Source organism: Xyrauchen texanus, chromosome 3 (assembly GCF_025860055.1).
Source record: "Xyrauchen texanus isolate HMW12.3.18 chromosome 3, RBS_HiC_50CHRs, whole genome shotgun sequence".
Lineage (NCBI taxonomy): Eukaryota > Metazoa > Chordata > Actinopteri > Cypriniformes > Catostomidae > Xyrauchen > Xyrauchen texanus.
This window is the reverse complement of record NC_068278.1, coordinates 40877017-40900486: the sequence shown is the minus strand read 5'-3', so window position 1 is coordinate 40900486 and position 23470 is coordinate 40877017. Positions and strand designations below refer to the sequence as shown.

Below are 23470 nucleotides of genomic sequence, written 5' to 3'. Positions count from 1 at the left end.
CACTCTCAGTGCTTTGAGGGATTAAAGATGCACCAAGCCTCTTTTGTGTTGTTGTTCAGGGCTGTTTGAGAGGCACAAACTGCTCTTCTCCTTCAACATGACTATCAAGATTGAGCAGGCTGAGGGCAGAGCTCCCCAAAATGAATTAGAGTTCTTCCTCAAAGGTTAGGAGGACACACACTTAATTTCATGCTGTATTTCTGCCTCTTCTTTCTCTCCCTCTTTAAAAATACACCCGTACTTAGCAATACACCTGATCTGCTCCCTCTCTAGGTAATCTGTCCCTGGAAAAGAGTAAACGTACGAAGCCGTGTGCCTGGCTGCCTGATCAGGGCTGGGAGGATATAGTGCGTCTTATGGAACTCTTTCTTAATGAGTTTGGCACTATTGCAGATGATATCGAAAAGAATCCAGAGGAATGGAAGACTGTGAGTGGCAAAAATCACTACACCAAACATAAGGTAGATGAACCACTGTACCACTTTATTTCATAGTTAAGAATTCTGCATGTTGTCATTCTTTTGCTGTCAGTGGTACGACTTGGATATTCCAGAGCAAGCATCCTTCCCAATGAAGTACAAGGACAACCTCACTTCCTTCCAGAAGCTTCTGCTGATCCGCTGCTTCAGACTGGACAGAGTCTACCGTGCTGTCAGTGATTATGTCACGCTTACCATGGGAGAGAAGTAAGAGAGAACTGAAAAGCACTCATGCACTTTTTTAAAGCATTGCTAAAGTGCTAACTCTTTTTGTCTTATGTTTCTTCAATCTTTCACTCAGATATGTGCAGCCCCCTGTGATCAGTTTTGAAGCCATTTTTGAGCAGAGCTCCCCAAACTCTCCCATTGTGTTTATTCTGAGTCCAGGCTCAGAACCAGCCAATGATCTTATGAAGCTGGCCAAACGCTCAGGCTTTGGGGCCAACAGACTAAAATTCCTTGCCATGGGGCAGGGACAGGAGAAGGTACACTCTTTATACAAATGTGCATGCACACACACACTCACAAAGACACACACTCAGCAGAGCATTGGATCCTGACCGCCACTGTATATCTCCTAGGGATGCATCTATCGATCGGCCTACGATCTACAGTAGATTGTCCGATCTTCATCTTAAATCTGTGATTGGCGATCGGCCGGTCATGCCTAGTTTCAGGACCGATATTTGTTTTATTTCAACATGCACAAAATCACACATACAATGCTACCCAAATTAATGAGTAATTCTGACTCACTGTACAGTTTGACACAGATAGGGAAAGATAGTGCAAATGGATTAAAAAACGTAATAAACAACACTTAAACACACAAACACAATTCGAGTAGACTTGATGTAACGTGAGTTGCGACGTTGTGTGAACTGTTTGAACAATTATGCATTTTCACTCCCTCCAGAACATGCGCATTCTTGGTGTCAGTCAAACATGCACTCCACTGTGGTAAAACAAGAGCTTTAAACTTTGGTGGTTACAAATGGCTTTTAAAGGAAATAACCACCCGCAATGTCTCTCGCCTCACCACATGTTATCGTATCGTAATACCATTTGTTAATGAGTTATTTTTGAGAGCCTAGATTTAAATGAGATAATATATGTTATATAATATATAGGCAAAATACCACTAATAACAGAAAACACTATTGGTGATCGGATTGGTATCAGCCGATCACAGTGTTAAAATATCTGTGGTCGGTATCAGACTAAAATTTCCTGGTCTGTGAACCACTAAAATCTACACATGAACTGCTTGATTGTAAGCCATGCTTTAGACATTTTTAAATATGACATTTCTATTTCAGGTTGCATTGCAGCTGTTGGATACTGCAGTGGCACGAGGCCAGTGGCTGATGCTGCAGAATTGTCATTTATTAGTGAAATGGCTGAAGGATTTAGAGAAATCACTGGAAAGAATCACTAAACCCCACCCAGACTTCCGCCTGTGGCTCACCACAGAGCCCATAAAAGACTTCCCCATCGGCATCCTGCAGAAGTCCCTCAAGGTCAGGACATACTTTGCCACTTACAGACCTGAATTGAAATTATTGTGCCACTCCCCACTCCTTAACCCTGAATGGAATACAGTTTTTAGGTAACTAGAATGACAAATCGTTGTGATATAGTCTTGTGGAGCAAGAAGTAAGTACACAAAAGATGGATTCGGCTTTTTTTCCATGTCTAATGTTCTTCTCATGCCTTTACTCTCCATCTTCAGGTTGTAACAGAACCTCCAAATGGGCTGAAGCTGAACATGAGGGCGACATATTTTAAGATCCCTCATGAAAAGCTGATGGGCTGTGCTCACCCAGCTTTCCGTAGTCTGATTTATGTACTGGCTTTCTTCCATGCTGTAGTGCAGGAAAGACGTAAGTACGGCAAGATCGGCTGGAATGTACCCTATGATTTCAACGAGTCAGACTTCCTGGTAAGTTCCATACATTGTTTTGCAGCTTGTTTAATCTACCGGTGCTTAAAGGCAGTGCTCAGAGCTTTTAAAAGCATCATTGTAGATTAATTTCAAGAGACATTAGATTGCTTTTCAATCATATTTTTGGTCCTTCTCAGGTGTGTATGGAAATCTTGGACACATATCTGACCAAAGCTCAAATTCAAGGAGATGCCATTATCCCATGGGGAAGTCTCAAATACCTAATTGGAGAGGTCATTAAATTTTTCAAAAACCAGAGAAAAAGGCAGCAATTTGTAATTGTATTTGCTGACTGGAAGAAAAAACATTTTATTAGTCAGGAATTCACCTTTTCACAGCACTAACAAATGTGGAATGTAGTTTTTTATTTAATGCAAAGTTTTATATACTATTTATTTTCCATGCATTTTAAATGCCTTTTGTGTGTTTCGTAAAGTATTTTACATGTGTAACAGGTGATGTATGGTGGAAGAGCTATTGATAGCTTTGATCGTAGGATCCTCACAGTTTACATGGATGAGTATCTGGGAGACTTTATATTTGACACCTTCCAGCCTTTCCACTTCTTCAAAAATAAAGAGGTGGACTACAAGATCCCACAAGACGGACTCAAGCAGATTTATGTTGGTATGTTACTGCCTGAAATCTAGCATCAGAAAGACAATCGCTTGAGTGCAACAGACACTCAAACTCTTCATGTCACACTTTGTAGATGAGATTGAGTCTCTACCACTTGCTAACACGGCAGAGGTGTTTGGTCTGCACCCTAACGCTGAGATCGGATACTACACGCAGGCTGTCCGAGATATGTGGGGTCATCTCATAGATCTGCAGCCACAGACAGGTACCTTATACAGTACTTTATATCAGTGAAATCTGAAAATGCTTTATTTCATGGTGATGTATTAATTTGAATGTGATTACACTGCCTATATACAGTATATAGTACATTCAGTATATACAAATTACATTACACTGGAAATAAAGTGGCCCCAAAAATAATTTGGACTCTTCAGCCACACTTTTGTTATTATAAATTATGTTATTGTATTACTGGCAAACTATCAAACCAAGTGTCATCCTCAAAATGATGCTAGTTTATTCTTCAGTAATTCTTATTAAGCTTCTATTTACAATTCCATTTATGATCTAAATTGTATTGGTATTTTTCCACTTGTTGTCATAGAGTGATTTTTAAGTCTGCAAAAGGAGCTGGTGGAAGAATTTGGGAAGAATCTCCAAACTGCAAATGCAGGAACTGAGTTTAGACTTTGCGCTTAAAACAGACGTCCCTTTAAACGTCTTAGTGCATTGACCTATTTCTCAGGAAAAGAGCATATTGCGGCACTTCGTTAACATAAATTACAATACCCACATTTTGAGCACAAACTTAGAATTAGAACTCTCACGAAAATGGATAAGACATTGTGCACGATCGTAGCACTGCTCTTTGCGCACACACAAAAATAGAGTCCGATGTCTTGATATTTTGTTTTCTGATGCATTGACATTTATATATTTATAAGTATGGCTTAAGTATCCAGATACTTTTAAGGGCTAGTGTATATTACTTTAATCATAACTTACTCCATAGTGAACTATATATACACACTGGCGGCCAAAAGTTTGGCATAATGTACAGATTTTGCTGTTTTGGAAGGAAATTGGTACTTTAATTAACCAAAGTGGCATTCAACTGATCACAAAGTATAGTCAGGACATTACTGATGTAAAAAACTGCACCATCACAAGGCCCCATTTCCAACAGCCATCATTCCAACACCTTATTCTTTAGTAATCATGATAAATTGTTAATTTGGTACTAAATATTCACTTTCCATTATATCAAACACAGCTGAAAGCTATTTGGTTCGTTAAATTAAGTTTAAAATTGACTTTGTGTTTGTTTTTGTGTTGCTACAGTATAAAAGACTGGCATGTCTTAAAGTCAATATTAGGTCAAAAATGGCAATAAAAAAAAGAAACAGCTTTCTCTAGAAACTGAAATCAGAAATCAGTCAATCACTGTTTTGAGGAATAAAGGCTATACAATGCTTGAAATGGCCAAACAAAACTGATGATTTCATACAAAGGTGTACACTACAGTCTTCAAAGACAAAGGTCAACTGGCTCTAACATGGACAGAAATAGATGTGGAAGGCCTGATGTATAACTAAACAAGAGAACAAGTACATCAGAGTCACTAGTTTTTGAAATGGACATCTCACATGTCCTCAGCTGACAGCTTCATTGAATTCTACCTGCTCAACACCAGTTTCATGTACAACAGTATAGAAAAGACTTGCAGGCCTTATGGGAAGAATTGCAAACAAAAAGCCACTTTTGAAACAGAAAAACAAAAAGAAAAGGTTATAGTGGTCAAAGAAACACAGACATTGGACAACAGATCATTTGACAAGAGTGTTATGGATCTTAAACCCATTGAGCATTTGTGGGATCAGCTAGACTGTAAGGTGCGTGAGAAGTGCCCGACAAGACAGCCACATCAATGGCAAGTGCTACAGGAAACGTGGGGTGAAATGTCACCTGAGTATCTGGATAAACTGACAGCTAGAATGCCAAGGATCCGCAAAGCAGTCATGGTTGCACATGGAGTATTTTTTTATGAGAACTATTTAAAGTAGTTTAAGACGTCCTGATTTTTTTTTTCAAATTGTAATAGTAATTTTTCATGTTATTAATGTCCTGACTCTACATTGTGATCAGTTGAATGACACTTTTGCACATAAAAGTACCAATTTCTTTCCATAAGAGCAACATCTGTACGTTATTCCTTAATCATAACTTATCAGACTTGAGTTGTTTTTCATTACAATTTAGATTTTTATAACTAAGTGCTGCATTTAAATAATAGTTTAACTTACTGTCATGTTCCATCTGAAGGGGACTCGGGTGGTGGTATTAGCAGAGATGAGTACATCAGCCAGGTGGCACGGGACATTCAGAGCAAGCTGCCCATTGTGTTTGACCTGGACGTGATCCGCAAGAAGTTTGGGCTGGAGATATCCCCCACATCAGTAGTACTGCTGCAAGAGCTGGAGCGCTTTAACAAACTCATTCTCAGGATGAGTCGATCTCTGGCTGAACTACAGAAAGTGAGTGATCTGAGAGAGCATGATTGAAAGAAAAAGGGGGAAAAAAACTAATAAAAAGAATAAAACTAATTTAGCAAACAATTACTGTTTGTGTTATATTTTCATTAATTAAAGGCTGTTCATATAATATAGAATTAAAGGTGAAGTGTGGACTTTCAGTGTGCCTCTAGCGGCCACAAACGGAATTGCAAAAATATTCCCTTTTCTGTTTTAAATCAGTTTTTCTCAAACACTACCCCTGTTCTACATTAGTCGGGCAAAAAGATTCTAATGTTACTTGTTGGGAAGCTGAAAAAAAAAACAGAGCAATTTATGTTTTGAAAGCCGCACAGTGTTTACACTTTTAGGGATATCATCCTACACATGAATTACTTGAAGTCTGTACATATTAGCTGAGATAGAAGAACATGTTTTAACTTTTACAAATAATTAAACACACTTTAAACACAAACTTCAAACACACTTTTCCTTTAAAGATGGATCTGTCTGTATTTATATTAAGGCTTGTGTGTGTTTGTGTACCAGGCCCTGGCTGGTGAGGTGGGAATGAGCAATGAGTTGGATGAGGTGGCGAGAGCTCTATTTAATGGTCAGATTCCTGTCATCTGGAGGAAACTGGCTCCAGACACTCTCAAATCTCTGGGAAACTGGATGATCCACTTCAAGAGACGATACAAACAATACAGCTCATGGGTGAGAACCAAATATCACTATATATTATATAAATTCCTTGGCAGACACCACCTTATCAGGAAGCTGTTCATACGTTATGTGCTGGCCTGAGTCTGGGTCAGTGTGAGCCGTAGTAGCTAATTGTATGTGTATGAGGGGCTGGAGACTGATCATTTCAAGTTACTATAAACACACCTCTCCCTCTACACACCAATTAGATTGATCTAGTAATAATTGCATATAGCTTTGTTGAGGTGGAGGCAGAGTATAAAGCCCAGTGTTCTGTGAGCTTGAGTATGGATGCTTCCAGTGTAGATAGTGTCATTGATAAGAATGTAAAAGATATGCTTTTGACGTGATGTGCCGCTTGTGTCCACTGTAGACAGGGTGTAAAGAAAGTGGATATTGTGTTGAAATGACACCTTTTAGAACCAACTGTTGTATGCTGATTTGAGTTTGGTTCTTTTTGGTACTCTTTATTTTCAAAGGAATGCATCACCCAAAAATGAAAATTCTTTTAAAATATATTCACCCTCTTGTTCTTTTGAACTCATGACTTTCTTTTGTATGCAGAACACAAAAGGAAAACTTCTGTTTATTCAATACAGTGACTCATAGTTATTCACTTTAAAGCTTAAAAAGCACCCTAAAAGTCCATGCGTCTCATGCTTCATATTCCAAGTCTTCTGAAGACATATGGTTTTGGTGAGAAAAAACCTGAAATGAAAGTCATTTTTAAGTGAAAATCTTAATGTTCATTTTGCATTTATGAGAGCTATGAGAGAGGCTCTTTCACAAAGGCTTGCATATTCATGCAAGAATTTGGGTTCTTGTTTATGTATTGTATATCGCTAAAACAAGAGTTTTAAACTTTGCAGGTTACGTGTGGGTATGTCAGTTAATACAAGTATTCTACTAAAAGAACAGGGTCGAATAGATCTAATTGGGTTATCAATCAAGATTTTTGTTTGTTCACTTTTGTGTATTATCCCTGTGAAAACAAACCAATAATTAAATTTGGGCATCTAAATGGGCATCAATGTAGGTGGATGAGGGAGAGCCCAGTGTGATGTGGTTGTCAGGATTACACATCCCAGAGTCATACCTGACAGCACTGGTCCAGGCCACCTGCAGGAAAAACAGCTGGCCTCTGGACCACTCCACTCTCTACACACAAGTTACACACTACAGGAGTGAGGAGGAGGTCAAAGAGAGACCAGGACAGGGTAAGAACCTAAATACACACCTACATACATACAACAACGAATGTAAATATGGACATCAAGACCCAAGCACAAGCTAAAATTATGTTCTTTTTTCAATCAGGGTGTTTTGTGTCAGGGCTTTATCTGGAGGGGGCAGACTGGGACATTGAAAAGGGCTGTCTGGTCCGCAGTAAACCTAGAGCTTTAGTTGCTCAACTTCCCATTCTCAAAATAATTCCCATTGAAGCACATCGCCTTAAACTCCAGGCAAGAATTTTATTTTATTTTATTTATAATTTTTTTGTTGTTGAGTTCACAACATTTTTGAATATCTGTCTTAAAAGAATAGTTCACCCCCAAAATTCTCTCATTCTTCACGTACCCTGATACCATCCCAGATGTGTATGACTGTCTATCTTCAGCAGAACACAAATAAAGATTTTTAGAAGAAGATAGAGCTCTGTAAGGTTCTTATAATGGAAGTATACATGTGCCAGCACTTTGACGGTTCAAAAGTCATAATTAGGCAGTAATAAAGTAATCCACATGACTCCAGTCGATCAATGAATGTCTTCTGAAGCTAATTGATACATTTGCATAAAAAATAATTTGCTTCTTAAAATGTTATTAACTTGTTAAAATTTTAAAATGCTTCCTGCCAGCAGCTGACAGATCACGTAGCTGTTGCATGTCGTAAGCACGTCAGAAACAAGTCAATAATTAAAACGTTTTTAACTTTAAATCCAGGGCTCTGATGCAGTTTGAAATGGCTGAACTCTCGCGTGACGTTTGTCATCTGTTGTAAATAAGCGGCACTTCCAAATTATCGCGTGAACTCGCCCAAACGATTACGTCACACTTCACGTCATCTGCTGGCAGGAAGTGCTTTTAAAAAGTGAATACAATTTTAATTATAGATGTATTGTTTACACAAACATAACGATTTGCTTCAGAAGACATTCATTGATCGACTGGAATGCGTGGATTACTTTTATGCTGCCTAAATTTGACTTTAGGACCGTCAAAGTGCTGGCACCAGTGTACTTCCATTATAAGGACCTGACAGAGCTCCATCTTCTAAAAATCTTAATTTGTGTTTTTCTGAAGAAAGACAGTCATACACATCTGGGATGGCATCAGGGTAAGTGAAGAACTTAACAGGGTAAGTTTTGGGTGAACTATTTCTTTTAAAATACTTGTAATTAAATAATAATGTGTATCTTGGTTTATTTTTAATCTAGAACACCCTGAAGACTCCAGTCTACACAACCTCTATGAGGAGGAATGCTATGGGTGTTGGCCTAGTGTTTGAGGCAGACCTCTTCACCACCAAACACATCTCTCATTGGGTACTGCAGGGAGTGTGTCTATGCCTCAATGGTGACTGATTGTTTGTAACCATAAGTTTCATTCTACTGTTCTCTAATTAAAATAGCATACATATATGTTGATATGCAATAAGTTTAAGAAGTAATTTATGGAATAATAGAATGTCTTGATCCAAAAGATTTTTAACTTATTTTTTATTAAAATTTCAAACCTGTAATGCTGTCAGTGTTGACTAATTAAAAGCAACACCTATTGCTAGGGCCAACTGGGCACAGTCACTGAAAACAGATCTCATTGAGGTCCACGTCAAATTTTAAAGAATTATTAGTTTAAGTCTTTTAATTACAATAAATTACACCAGAGGGCTGCTACAGGCTATATCATTTTGTTTTCATTCCCTAAAGAGGACTGAATGAATTACATATATTTGAAAACAATTTCAAAATCTGAGATAAATTGTGTTAATGCCAAAACTTGATCTTTTGAAATCTGTTTCTATGCTTTAAATATTTTACCTTTATTACTAAAGTTGGAGATTAAGATGGAAAAATTGCTTTTAGAATATATGATGGGCATTTCTTAATATTTAGTCGCATGAAAATATATTTGGTAGTTTTCTTAAAAAAGGGGGGAGAAACGCATCTTAGCCACTGGCACATCTTACCCCACTGCACCCTGCTCACATACACTTTATAAACAAGGCCACAGTGACCACTTTAGAGACTGAACATGCACACAGTAAATGTTTTCTTAAGAACAGAACAATCAACACAAGCAATAAAACACTGTAAACATTCTTACATATTGTTTAAGTTTAAGCTTAGTTGTGTTACACAACTCAGACATTGGAGGGCACTCTGGCCACATCCACAACACCGAAGTTCAAAACTGCCAAGCCACACTTAAGATTATTCAGATCCAGGTCAAGCTATACTTCAATTTAAGCTTGCACTATGCATTTACCTACATTTATATTTTTGCATTTGGCAGACTCTTTTGTCCAAAGTGACTTATAGTGCACTTATTACAGGGACAATCTCCCCAGAGCAACCTGGAGTTAAGTGCCTTGCTCAAGGACACAATGGTGGTGGCCATGGGGATCGAACCAGTGACCCACCCTGATGTAGTGACCTACCTCAGTGTGACTGAAACAAGGTTCAGTTATGTAGTGTGTGATCTCAAAAAATCTGCATCTATGTAATTTGTAACACTGCCTAGATTGATCTATGTAATGCATTTAATTATGTTTAGAATTAAAGGAATATTCTGGGTTCAACACAAGTTAAGCTCAATCAACAACATATGTGGCATAATAGAAATTACCTAAAAATGTTTTTCAACTTGCTTCTTATTATAAAAAATAAATAAAAGCTGAAATCGATGTTCCCATGAGGCACTTACAATAAATGAGAATGGGGACAATTTTTGGAGGGATTAAATGTAGAAATGTGAAGCATATCATTTGATAAAAGCACTTACATTAATTCTTCTGTTAAATCTCATGTATTATTTCAGCTGTAAAGTTGTTTACATCATAAATTTTACAGCTGTTGTAGGGTTTCTTGACATTACATCATCATGGCAACACAGTTGTATAATTGGATATAACTTTAAACAAAAGATTAGAAAGCAATTTTATTACATTAAAATCAAGTTAACATGCATATGGTTTATGTCTGGTGGCTATACTTTTAAAATAGTTTTAAAATAGAGTTTTTATTAAATAGCTTTTTTTAAATAAATTTATTAAATACATTTTTGTGGTAATCATTATTATACCACAAATGCTTTTGATTGACTTAACTTGTATTGAACCCGGAATATTCCTTTAAAGAAGTTGAAGGATATCTTCAGTGCCCATAATCACATAGAAGCCCATCAAATATGCCTATAAGAAAATCTGAGCAAAGAGTATCCTACTTGAAGAGGATATAACCCATGGTTAAACCATATAAACAATCTCACAAACGTAACAAAGTACAGGTTTAGCCGGGCCCCTTAATTCTAATGAAGATCTGAAGAATCTTTATTGTGCACAAAATGTCATCTGGTTTGGAAGAACTTGACTGGTCTGCACAAAGCCCAGACATGAAATCCTTTGGGACACTTTTTAACACTCTTAGGAAAAATCTAAAACACTCTCTGCATGCCAGGACCAATCATCCAACAGTGAGTGAGTGGATACAATGACACCTGGGACGGAGAGTTTTGGTGACCTTGATGTGTGCACATGTTAAATTTGTACATTTGTACAGAGTTGATTTCACCTCTAAAGAAATAAATTGTTCCAAAAAATTAAAACATTAAAAAGCCTAAAACAGCAATTGCGATTGGGGTGGCCAATGTGGTGGCCAGGCTTCGGTCCCTGGCCACTCCCTAGCTCTGCGACTGAGAATTAGGCACTATGTATTCAAACAAGACCTAGAAATAAATACTCATTGCCATCTGGGTGGACAGCTGCAACTCCTTAATGGCCTTCCCCCTCAAAAAAACATTACCCTGCTGAAAAGACCAGCATATGTTTTGGACACTGGTCTCCAGCATGGCTTTGAACTTCTCTTGCCTTGACCAGGCTCTCTTGGACTCTGCAGTTTGTGGTCGACGTTGCATCTGATGAGATCTCAGAAGCAGTTAGAAACAGTCCCACTTTAAATTAGGTGTCTTTAACTACTATGATTTAACATTAAAATACATACAATACAATGTACTTATTGTGTAACTACACGTTGTTCTGCAAAATTCTCACAAGGTTCGCATTTACTGCTACTGAGGTTGAGGTACGGGTAAGGTTAGGATTGGTTAGTGTTTAGGGTAAGGGTTGGGGTTTGGTTAGGTGTCGGATTAGGGGTAAGGTTAACAGTTTAACTACAAATGTAATTAAATGCAAGAACTTTATTTATAAGTACAATGCAACAGCACATGTGTACATAATAGGTACATTGATTTGAATGCTTAAGTACATTAGTAGTTAAAAACACCTAATATAAAGACGGTCCGCAGTTAGTTCTTCTGTACTGTGAGTGTGAGGATGCGCAACAGGCACAACAGAATACTTTGACATGTGCAGCTGTATCTCCAGACATCTGCACCAGTTATACCCTTCAAAAAGGTATCTGATAATACTAACTAATACCGACATGTTTCAATGACAAAATAAAGATTATGCTCATGTAATCTCAGAGCCTGCTTTTATGGGAGTCTCTAAAAGATTATCTTGCATCCATATCTTCAAACAGCAGGTGCCAATACCAGATTTATCATGTTAGTCCTCAATTCTTCATTTTTTTCACAAGAAGGTATTTGAGAAGCATCTGCTCCAACACTCTGAGTTCTTAAACCTGTCTCCAGACCTAGACAAGGGTCCATTCCCCTCTTCTTTAATATTTATTTTCCACCTAGAAAAACAGGGTGTGCTGCCAATGTCATCTCTGTGATGTATACCTCACATAAATAAACCTGTGAAAGCAGTTTGATGCTAGTGTAATATTGACAAAAAATGTACTACAAATTCACTTTGGTCTTGTAATTGTCTTTCCATCTACTATTCTGACAGCCATTTCTAATTCTTTAGGCTTGCTTTGGGCTTTGCATACTCAGCATGTCTGTCTAGTTTCTCTGATAATGACTCTAGAGTGGATGTGCGTGGCGGTTTATGATGGATATCAATCTACATCAATAATAGTGGAGTATTTGCTTGCTCTTACAGATACTACTGACCAAACTACATAATTGTAAAAAAGTTATTTTAGTTATTATGTTAAAAACATAAAATATCTGTTCTGTCTTCTAAATAAATTTAGGTTTAATTGATTTGATGGTTCCTCACACATATTCAGTTGCTTCACTCTGCTTCCAGCTGGTCTGATTCACTCAATGCCAAGGTAGTCCTTAAGATGGCACTGATCATACCCAGGCTGTTTGTCTGGGTTGTGGCTGCTATGGAAACACTTCAACCCTCTAGCAGAGAGAGTGAAGGTTAGAGAAATATGATGACTGATTATGGGATTAATAATGCAGAGTTTTCCAAGGCCCTCATCGTCCTTTCAGACTGTCAAACTGTGAGCTGCTTAACTGAATATTTATACATATCTTTGCGAATTATGTTGATGGAATGTAGATGTAGAATAAGGTATATGTAAATTGATGAATCCAAGATTGCTTGGCTATAAAAACACACTTTATGAAAGGGATAATATAAATCCTACCTGTAAGCAAATTATTTTTGGCTCTGTATAATAACCACTCAGACACACTTCCTTGCAGTCATTAGGTGATTATGTTTTGCACAGAATTATAAATTAATGTATTTATTTTTTTGGTGATTTATTAACCTCTGGTGTAGATTGAGGTCTGGCTAGCTTAAGCATGCATATCAATTCTTAAAGGGACAGTTCCCACAATTTTTTTTATTCCTGTCATAATTTATAGTATTCCAAACCTGTATGACTTTCTTTCGTCCATGGAACACAAAAGTAGATGTTAGGCAGAAAGTTAGCCTCAGTCACTATTGACTTTCATTGCAAATTTCTTCCATAGAATATAAGTTAATAGTAACTGAGACTGTCATTCTGCCTAATATCCCAACTGGCCTACTGGTTGTGATATTAAATATTATGAGAATTCTGTGATTTCCTTTCATCTTCTCATAATTGCTTCATGCTTTCTTGGCTTTTGGCCATAAAATAGTTGCCCGTGAGTGTTTTCAAGATAGCCGCAGAGTGGGCTGACTTGCCTTGAAAGAGACTTTACTTTTACCCAGAGCCATATAGAGAGAGAGTTGCGACAACTCCATTGACTCCAATGGAACGTTTTTTTTACAGCAATGGCGGCTCGTGGAGCCTCTCAATAGTTCCCGGAAGTAGCAGCAAACACCGTAGAGATGCAGCAGAACAAACCGTTTGCGACGCACTTTTAAAAGGTGAGACGTTTAAAGAATAATATTATCTTATTCTGTATATTATCAGTACATCTAAATAAAAATAACTTGTAAATTAAAACCTTATAGTTGAGTATTACTCATTAAATTAGGAGATAAGGGATGTTATCGGATAACTAACAGATTAGGCAAGGATTGGAGCTGGATAAAGTTAGTAACGAACACCCTATTAATTGTAAAATCTGTTCTCTTGATTCAGTTTCATCCATCGTTTAAAAAAAAAGTAATATCCGTAATATATTATTACAATTTAAAATAACTGTTTTCTATTTTAATGTATTTTAAAATGTAATTTACTCCTGTGATGCCAAGCTGAATTTTCAGCCTCATTACTTTTGAACGGCAGTTTATATACGAGTATGCTTAATTTGTTTTAAAGCTGAATATATTGTGTATATGAATAAGTATTGTAAGTATTATACATTAGATATATAATATTTATAATACATAAATAATTATATTACTACATATAGAATTGTAAGAATTGTAAACAATAAGCTTAATTTCACTAAATTTTACATTTACGTAACTGCTGCTAATAGTTAAGTTCATTGACCCATTGTGCGGTGCGAGCTGGAAATCACCTGTCACCAGCCTGTCTCTGTACTATCTGAAAAGTCATAAATATGACATTAGTTACCATGAGATTAATGAAAACAATGAACATGAGGTAACATAAAAAGGCAACAGAAACCCTAGCCTGAAATAAGTTGAGGCAAATAACGGTAAGCGAACACTAATCCTCAAATATTAGCTGATTTGATCTTTATAAAAACAACGTCGCTGTAACAACATACTCATACTACATACATATGTCGGTGTGTTACATAAATATATAAAATAAATGCATTTATTGACTACTAATTACCAGAAATCGCAGTTCTGTCACTCTACTCTAACAGTTTGAAATGACCGCCAAAGCACTTCCTGGAACTATCTGAAGTCTACGTGAATCACGTGACGATAAAGCATTTAGAACTTCCGTTGTCGCAACTCTCTCTCTATATGGCTCTGCTTTTACCCAGGTGGTGTGACCTGTCCGAATAATCTTTCACTGACCTGACCAATATACTGTAGTATGTCCAGAATTAGAGCCCAGTGAAGCAGGCTAGATGTGAGGAATGGGCACCATATTTAGAATACACCTTAGATACTTGATTTATTTCTGCTCCTAACTTTTTCACTCAAAGATCAAGTTAGTTTATTAATAAAAAACAAACAAACATCTTCATACCGAACAATTGGTACACATGCACATGTGCATAGAAACACATGCACAGTCTTAGAATCCATTCACAGTATTAAACTCAACAAATCACAATATTGCTATTTGCATTTGCATTGGTACTACAAAAAGCACAATGTGTAACTCATTCATTTACATTCATTCATTTAGCAGACGCTTTTATCCATTCAAGACTCTCAATAAAATTTCAAAGCAGTTTAATTCTAATAAAGTTGCTTTGCCTATTATTTATTAATGAGGACAATGGTGATCAGGTTTAAAGCTGTGCTTTAATCAAGGTTATCCTTTCAATGTTTTCAATGAGGAAGAATAGCTAAAGCACATTCACTATTCAATGCAAGCACTATTTACACTGAAAGTGCCAACAGCTGCTTTTTGGAAAATTGATGTCATATTGACGTTGCACCAGGTGTCACCATTATATTTAGACAATACTGAACAGTGTGAATGTGTTTATATCTTCACTTCAGATATTTAAAGTACCTGGTATGACGTTGTCCTGCTACAAGGATCCATTTATTGTCTGATTCTGTATACCAAGTATATGGTAATGTCATCATTGATGTCTGTCAAATGTCTGCTGATGATGCTGTTCTTCAATATGCAGCTGGCTGTACATCAGCAAAAAAAAGAAAGAAAAATAAATATACAAAAATAGTGCATTTTTCAAACTTAATGCAAGAAACATATAATTCTTTTCTTCTTCAAAGAACATATTGCAACATGGAACCAAAACAACCTCTAGAGGAGACACTTAGTACATGAATTTAGATATCTAGGGAACCTAACTGATTCACAACTCTGGAATAACAATGAAATATTTAGATACACGTTTAGGGTACTTATTAACTTTTAAAAGTGTAAGAATTATTAGAGTGTCTGACAAAAACCTATAATGTATGACTGATCATATGCATTTTAAAAGCAAGTTCTTAAGGTCTTAGCCAAATCATCTTAGTCATATATGACCTTTTATGTAAAGAAACTTTTTTAAATGTACAGCTACACTATTTTCAAAATTCTTAATGTTCTTGCTCTTTGTATGCTTGTAGTGTTTATGAATACAATAACAAGAATACCCACTGTATATAGGCTGGTGGACAAGAATACCATGAAGAAAATGTGTTCTTATTCAATCAACCTTTTTCTGCCTTGGTGAGTGCATGGATTGGACTGCACTTCAAACTGTTTGAACAATGCATTAAAGAATTGTGGTCACATTAGAAGCAGCAGAGGCAGTATGTTCATATAACAGATCTTTATGTAGCTCAAGTGTCCCACTAAAGTGAAATACATGAAGCTGAACTGTCTTCCTGATGATTATGAAGAGCAATATGAACAGGTAAGGAAAGAAATAAAAACAATAATAATAATTGTGGGGCTTTTTATTGTAAAAATTCAGGACCACAAACAGAACCAGTCAGGCTGAATTCATTTTCAGGACCTTGGACAAGGCCTTCAGTGAGCACAAAATGTGAGTGTGTGACAGGGCGGAGGGTGGGGCCGGGTCGTGATGCTGCACACCCGGCCCCTAATCAGGCTAATCAAGCCTCAGAGAGGGATAAAGGCCGACTGGAGACTGCAGTGGGATGGAGAGAGAGATTTACGGAGAGCTGTCTGACATCTTTGTGTGATTGTCTTTTTGTTGTAGTTTTATATTAAACTATTATTTATATTGTCAAGGCGGTTCTCACCTCCTCCTTTCCATGAATCACTTTACAGTGTGCTTTCAAGGTTATTTTTTGCCTGTTACGCTGTTGCTACTAGGGAATAAATTATGATATGGAAATCCTAGCCTTAGCCAAGAACGTGCTTGTACTGTATGTCTTAATGAAAGTTATAAATCAGATTTTTAGCTCACTTTGCAAAACATAATATTTTTTATTAAGATAAATGGTAGTACATACAGTAGCTATAGTTTGCTATCAGATCACAGTTTGTCGTGTGTGTGTGTGTGTGTGTGTGTGTGTGTGTCAAACTGTGCAGCAGCTAGAGAACTGCATAAAGATAATAGATATCTGAACCAAAAAAATGAAAATCTAAAATAAATACCTTAGAGTATGAAACCAACTGCAGTATACCGTATCAGTATACATTTAAATAAATCTTGATAGCCTGCTCTCTTTATGCCCTTGATCTCAACACTATTTACCTGCAATTTTTTGTTCTCAAATTTAAAAGCTCACCATTCACACATACTGTGGACTAATTGCAAAAAGTTTTTTTCAGTAATCCCCCCCTAAAAACTATTTTTTTTTTTTATATAAATAATATGGTATGTGTTTATAATCTTATGATTAACATTCTAATCTTAAAATGTTTTTGTAAACATGTAATTCTGGTTCCCCCTCTGTCACTTGACATTGTGTCGATTGTAGTGACACAAATGGACTTACCTCTGAACTTGAGAAAAGACCAATGAGAAATTGGCAGACAGAATTTGCATGTTCTGCCCCCGGACATACGGCTATAAAGGGAAGCAGACGTGCATCTGTCAGTCAGATTTTTTTCTTTGGAGCCGAGCTAAAAAGTGAAGTGTTTTCCCCTCTAAAAGAGTATTTTCATAAGTAAAAGAGCAATACACAGCAGGTGTCGAATGTCCTTTTCAGGACGCGTCTTTTTAAAGAACCCTTTCCGTCTCTGTGTAGTTTCTGGATGCAGCTGTTTTCTCTCCGCTTCTGACAGTCATAAGCACTGCATCACATGTCTGTGCTGCGCTCACACGGAGGCAGCATTTATGAGTGGTTTATGTTCTCGTTGCATTCACTTCATCCGCCCCCGCGTCATGCCTTCTTCCTACGGGATTAAGGATGGCACGGCCGGCGATGAAGGCGATTTGGGGAAAGCAACAAGCTCAGTTTACTCGCTGAGCGGATGTCCACTATGATTTCCCGGGCCGCCGTGAGCACGAGGCTGGACTGGAAACTTCCGTCTCACCCCTCATGGCTAGACAATTGGTTCCTCGGGTCAGGGCACCCCCCTCCCCCCGGTTCCTTTCTTCCCGGAAGTGCATGATGAGCTGACGAGGTCGTGGCATATTTTACTACCCGGATCCAACCTCCTCGCTTGTCTGCTCTCACTACCCTTGACGGTGGGGCGGCCCACGGGTACACGGAGGTCCCCCAGGTGGATAGGGTGGTTGCGATCCACCTGTGCCCCGAGAATGCTGCCACCTGGCGGGATCATCTGGTACTCCCCTCCAAGGCCGCCACTGACTTCGAAAGCCTAAAGCGCAACTGGACAGGCCGCCTCCACTCTGCATGCCATGGCTCTCCTGCAAGTCCACCAAACCTGGGCACTTAAAGATCTGCACTTGAGTAGTCCTGACCCCGGTGTGCTGCTCTCAGAGCCACGAAGGTCACAACGCGCTCAGTGGCAACGTCATCCTACAGGCCTTGGAGGGGAGTACCAGATGATCCCGCCAGGTGGCAGCATTCTCGGGGCACAGGTGGATCGCAACCACCCTATCCACCTGGGGGACCTCCGTGTACCCGTGGGCCGCCCCACTCGGGCAGGCGATGGCCACCCTCGTGGTCCAGGAGCATCACCTCTGGCTGAACATGGTCGAGATGCGCAACGTTTACAAGGCTCGCTTTCTCAACGCCCCCGTCTCCCAGCTTGGCCTCTTCGGTGACACCGTCGACAACTTTCCCCAGTGATATCGGAAGTGATCTCGCACATAATTCCGCGGCGCCGCCCCAGCATGGTCCGCGCCCCGTCTGCCTGCCGAGGGCGTCCCCCTGAAGCTTCTTCCAAGCATCAGGCTGCTCCGCCTCAACCTGGGCCCAGCTCTTAGCCCCAGTGTCGAGCGAATCGTAGGCGGCGCACGCCCCACTATCTCCAGGACTTCCTCTAGGACCCGGAAGGCTTCTAAGCACTCCTGAGTCTGAGTCAGACGTCCGCTCCGGAGCTGGTACCTAGAACACTTCGTCTCCCGGAGGAGGGCCAGGAGGAACCTGTGTCAGCAGTTCACATAACATGGTTTAGTGCATGGCGTTTTTAAATGGGACCCCTTGTGCCACTACAATCGAAACAACGTCGAGTGAGTGACAGAAGGGGAACGTCATGGTTACTGTTGTAACCTCCGTTCCCTGATGGAGGGAACGAGACGTTGTGTCCTCCTTGCCACGACACTAGACTTACCACTGTAAACGGCCAAACCTTACTCTCGGCTCAGTGCAAAAGCTGACTGACAGATGCACGTCCGCTTCCCTTTATACCCGTATGTCTGGGGGAGGGACATGCAAATTCTGTCTGTCAATTTCTCATTGGCCTTTGCTGAAGTTCAGAGGTACGCAAGGCTCTCAAGAAAGACCCCTTGTGTCACTACAATCGACACAACATCTTGTTCCCTTCCTGTTGTAATGGAGGTTACAACAGTAACCATGAAGTTTTCACTATGAAAAGTCTTATTTCATTCCACTAGATGGCAGCAAGCACTAGAATTTTTTTTACTCTATCACGTTCCATCACAGTATACAGAAATAAACTGTAGGTGGCGCTCTGATGCATTTTATTGCTCAAAGATGTTCTCGTCCATAGATATTCAATCTAATTTTCAGTTCATGCACCACCCTTGTTATTTAATAGAATATCCCGGCCTCTGAGTGGACAAGAAGCTCAATCTAGGTGTCATTGGAAAGCTGAGCATCTCCCCTTTGTGATGTTTAATCATCAATAGTCAAAAACATATTTTTCTGATTAGCGTGCATTTCCTGATGGATGGCATATTTTGTTCTGGATATCTATGATATAACATTAGATTATTCAGTCAAGCAAGCTCACAGACAAATAAAAACTGGCACATTTTCAGCTATTTGGGGCTTACAGCAGCAGTAAGACTTTTGTATTTCATGACTTACATAAATCATGTGATTCTTTTAAACATCTTTAAACATCTTTTTTTAAACCCCCCAATATTTATACCATGATCAATGGAAACATGTAAATGCTTCAGGCTGCAGGCTTTAATTTGCGATACATTGCACCCCATTGGACGCTAATTTAAAGATGCCCATGTGCAATATTGCTCAATGTGTGTTCTTGCAACAAGAAGTGGGAGCATTGTGCATAATACAGGCCAGTGTTTCAAGTAGCTGCAAGGACCCATGTGGACGAATTTTATCTAACTGCTTGCATCAGCACTTTGGTATAACTTACAAAAATACTTTTAATCATCAAGTTTCTTTCTTTCCCAAAGACTTCTTCAATTTCAGAGTAAAAACCATTTACATCACCTCACAACAGATCTGATTTTTTTTTAATTGAATTACCAAATTAACCAAAGGGACCAAAGGGAATTAAAAAGGAATCCTACATTTCGAAAATCCGCCTCCAATAGGTGCCGAATTTAGTCATCATTTGGTATTAGCACTACTGTAAAAAGACTGGTATCATTACTTTAAATATATTATTAAATATTAAGTATTGACTTAATACCAAAATAATGGTACTTTTGACATCTCAACAAGATGATAAAAAATATTCTGGACTTTACTAAAACATTCGGCCCCGGTAGGCCACCGTAGCGCTGCCCAGCACCAGTGACTGGTTCTTGATTGGTTTCCATGTATTCTGAAATTTGCCTCCTGGCTGAGTCTTCAGTCTTAAACACATTTTTGAGCTGATTATTATTGCTGATTAGTCTCTCCTCCCTTTGTCTCTTTAACCTCCATCTATCTTCAGGATCAACTACCCGCTGGCAACTTATTCAAAACAGCCCTGAGCTCCATTAAAAGTCATAATCTAATCAAACATAAGACCCTGGCCATCCCACAAAAGCCTTTTTTAAAGAGAGAATAACAGTTCAGCAATTATATTGAAGTGAGGTGAGAAGTCATGGACCTTGTTGGTATAATGAGGCAATTTAAAGGATGCTACTAAAGGCCGCATTGTTCAGGGTGGTGCATTTAAGAGGGATTTGAGACAGTGCAGGATTATGAAACTAGAGGCTGAATAATGTGTCAGAGATCTGCGTTTTACATTTACATTTATGCATTTGGCAGACACTTTTATCCAAAGCGATTACAGAGCCCTTATTACAGGGACAATCCCCCCTGGGGCAACCTGGAGTTAAGTGCCTTGCTCAAGCACACAATGGTGGTGGCTGTGGGGCTCAAACCAGCGTCCTTCTGATTACCAGATTACCAGTTGTGCTTAGATCACTACACCACCACCACCACATATTATGTATAATATGTAGTTTTAGCTGCAGAAGGTTGACTTGAAGGTGGCACAAGAACAGGAGAACTTGCAGCTAATAAAAGAAGAGGCTGAACAAGTCTTTACTGCAGAATGGAGCAGACAATCTACAAACTTTACTTTCAGACGAGCTTTCTGGCAACAATAGTGTGGGGGTTTGAAAGGCAAATAAATCTGTTGATAGAAGAGATTTGTTGCTCACATTCACAAACCGAGTGCTATTTATTATGAGCTGGTTAGAGAAAAATCTCATGAATAAAAAACAAACAAATTACCTTCAAATGAGTTTATGTGTGGTCGATACACATTATATGAAGGGCTAAAATGATTGTAATAACTTTAATGTCATTATTTTGTCAGCACACTGCAAAAAAAGATGTAAATGCTGTGGAGGAATTGTTGAATATTTTTTTTTTTAACCTGATGATTTAACCAATCGAACGGACTGATTTACTCAAATGAATCAGATTTCCAGTTATATGACAGAAAGGACATTCAAGGAAATTTTATTTGATTATTCCACACAAAATGGTTTTCTAAAGGTGCACTCGGTCATTTTTTGAATATGTCATCTTGTCATCACCCTGACACCGGCTTGGATGCAGCATTATTCAAATGCAATAGTTTTCAGTTATTGATGCCATTGTAAAAATGTGCTATTCATAGTCAACCAGGATTAATTTAATCCCTGAGTGAAAAGGTGCATCCCAAACCGCACAATTCTGCACTATTCTACACCATTTTGTTGTGTAAGTATTGCGAGTAGTATGTTAACACTGAAAATGCAGCAAAAAGAAGTGCACATACCTGGATGATGTACTTTTTCAACTATCAAAATAGAATGTGGAATGTTGAACACTTCATGCACTCAGTGCACGCGGCTTGCAGTACATAGCGGAAGGGGCGGAGTTACCTGGCTGCACTGCTGGTCGAACAAAACAGTTGTAAATAAAGAAGAATGTAGCAGCTAGCAAAACTTCAGTGGATACAGCACCTTACAAATGTGAGTTGAATGCTTTACCATCACACCAAGCTGTGTAAATCTGTACATTGTTTAAGATACAAATGTTGAACTAAGGTTGGCTAATGCGCTACATCTATCAGCAACACATCACGTGAGCTTGGAACATCACTTCCATCAGCTGTTAAATGTAATGCTTCAGTGTAGCAAATAACATTTACATTTTCAATTTGGGACGATACTACACTTTGATAATGCATACACTACATGACTGAGGGCCAGGGCTGAACTGGCAATCTGGCATACCGGGCATTTTCCTGGTGGGTCGGCGCACTTTGGGGCCGATCAGGGGTGGACTTGCCAGCGGGATAACCGAGCTGGCCGGTGGGTCGGCCGTGAAACATGCCGAATGGGCCACGATAAGCAAAAATGAGCCACCACATTATGCAGAACTGACCACAAAACGCTAATTAAATTTTTCATGTTGATTTAGTCAGATTCAATTTTTTTTTTTTTTACGTGAATCAAACCTGTTTGTTTAGATGTTACCAAATGAAGCATATTGTTAGGTTATCATGACAGTTTACATTCATACAATATTCTATAGTGGGAGTGTCCCCATACTTGAGAGCTTCTCAAAGATTTAGTGTTTGCCAACTTTCCTATATGGAGGCCTTACAACATGAATAGAAGTATTTCTTAAGTGGGTGGTCAACACATGCTGTCATTGGGATTTAAGACTTGCAAGTCCATATGTTTCTCAATACTTCTCACCAAAAGACATCTTCCAGTTCTGAAGTCAATAGGGACTACTTTCTCTTCTGGGATGAAATAATTTGGCAAGGAGTTTCTTGACGTCCACTAATCCAAGAAGAAAAACCAGAGGCGGTATGAATAAATAAGAGAGAAGAAACCGTAAAAGAAGCAGAATGAAAGAAATTGGAGCAGTCTTCTTTTTAGATCAGTAAAAATAGAGATGTCACTGTTTTCCATTTCCAAGTTTGCTAAATTTAGGTTGAGTAAACCTAATTGCAAGGCTGTCAATTTGGCTCAGTTCAAGTGAAAGAGTTCATCCTTGATTAAGAAGGCATTTAGAGAAAATCAGGTCAGGAGTGATATAGATCAATACACTCCAAAAGCATGACATGAAACAGGTTGATTTTAGATGTGCGGATTGAACCAAATGTGGAGAAAATGCCAAAGCACTGAAGAATGTGGAAAAAGGGGGCATGCCATATTGACTAACAGACTAATGAAGTGTGAACTGTGCTCAGGTAGAAAGGATGAATAGGACGCACAAAGGTAAGATGCAAGTGTTTGGAAATTAAAATGGTCTTCCACATAGTCAAGACCATTTTATGGTGCTTCTCCAAAATCTAA

At 38.6% G+C, this 23470-nt stretch overlaps 1 protein-coding gene across 1 annotated transcript in view; it reads left to right on the top strand.

Annotated features, from left to right (window-relative positions):
* The window catches only part of dnah10 (dynein axonemal heavy chain 10), a 49075-nt gene extending 40065 nt beyond the window's left edge, over positions 1 to 9010 (top strand). Inside the window, exons 66-79 of the mRNA XM_052099758.1 lie at positions 60 to 164; positions 274 to 428; positions 532 to 686; positions 781 to 964; positions 1799 to 1999; positions 2212 to 2421; positions 2562 to 2657; positions 2880 to 3051; positions 3137 to 3268; positions 5329 to 5540; positions 6066 to 6233; positions 7258 to 7438; positions 7539 to 7684; positions 8659 to 9010. Of these exons, the coding sequence (XP_051955718.1) occupies positions 60 to 164; positions 274 to 428; positions 532 to 686; positions 781 to 964; positions 1799 to 1999; positions 2212 to 2421; positions 2562 to 2657; positions 2880 to 3051; positions 3137 to 3268; positions 5329 to 5540; positions 6066 to 6233; positions 7258 to 7438; positions 7539 to 7684; positions 8659 to 8805 (2264 nt within the window). The 3' untranslated portion in view covers positions 8806 to 9010. The remainder of the gene's footprint in view (positions 1 to 59; positions 165 to 273; positions 429 to 531; positions 687 to 780; positions 965 to 1798; positions 2000 to 2211; positions 2422 to 2561; positions 2658 to 2879; positions 3052 to 3136; positions 3269 to 5328; positions 5541 to 6065; positions 6234 to 7257; positions 7439 to 7538; positions 7685 to 8658) is intronic.
* The last annotated feature ends 14460 nt before the right edge of the window (positions 9011 to 23470 follow it).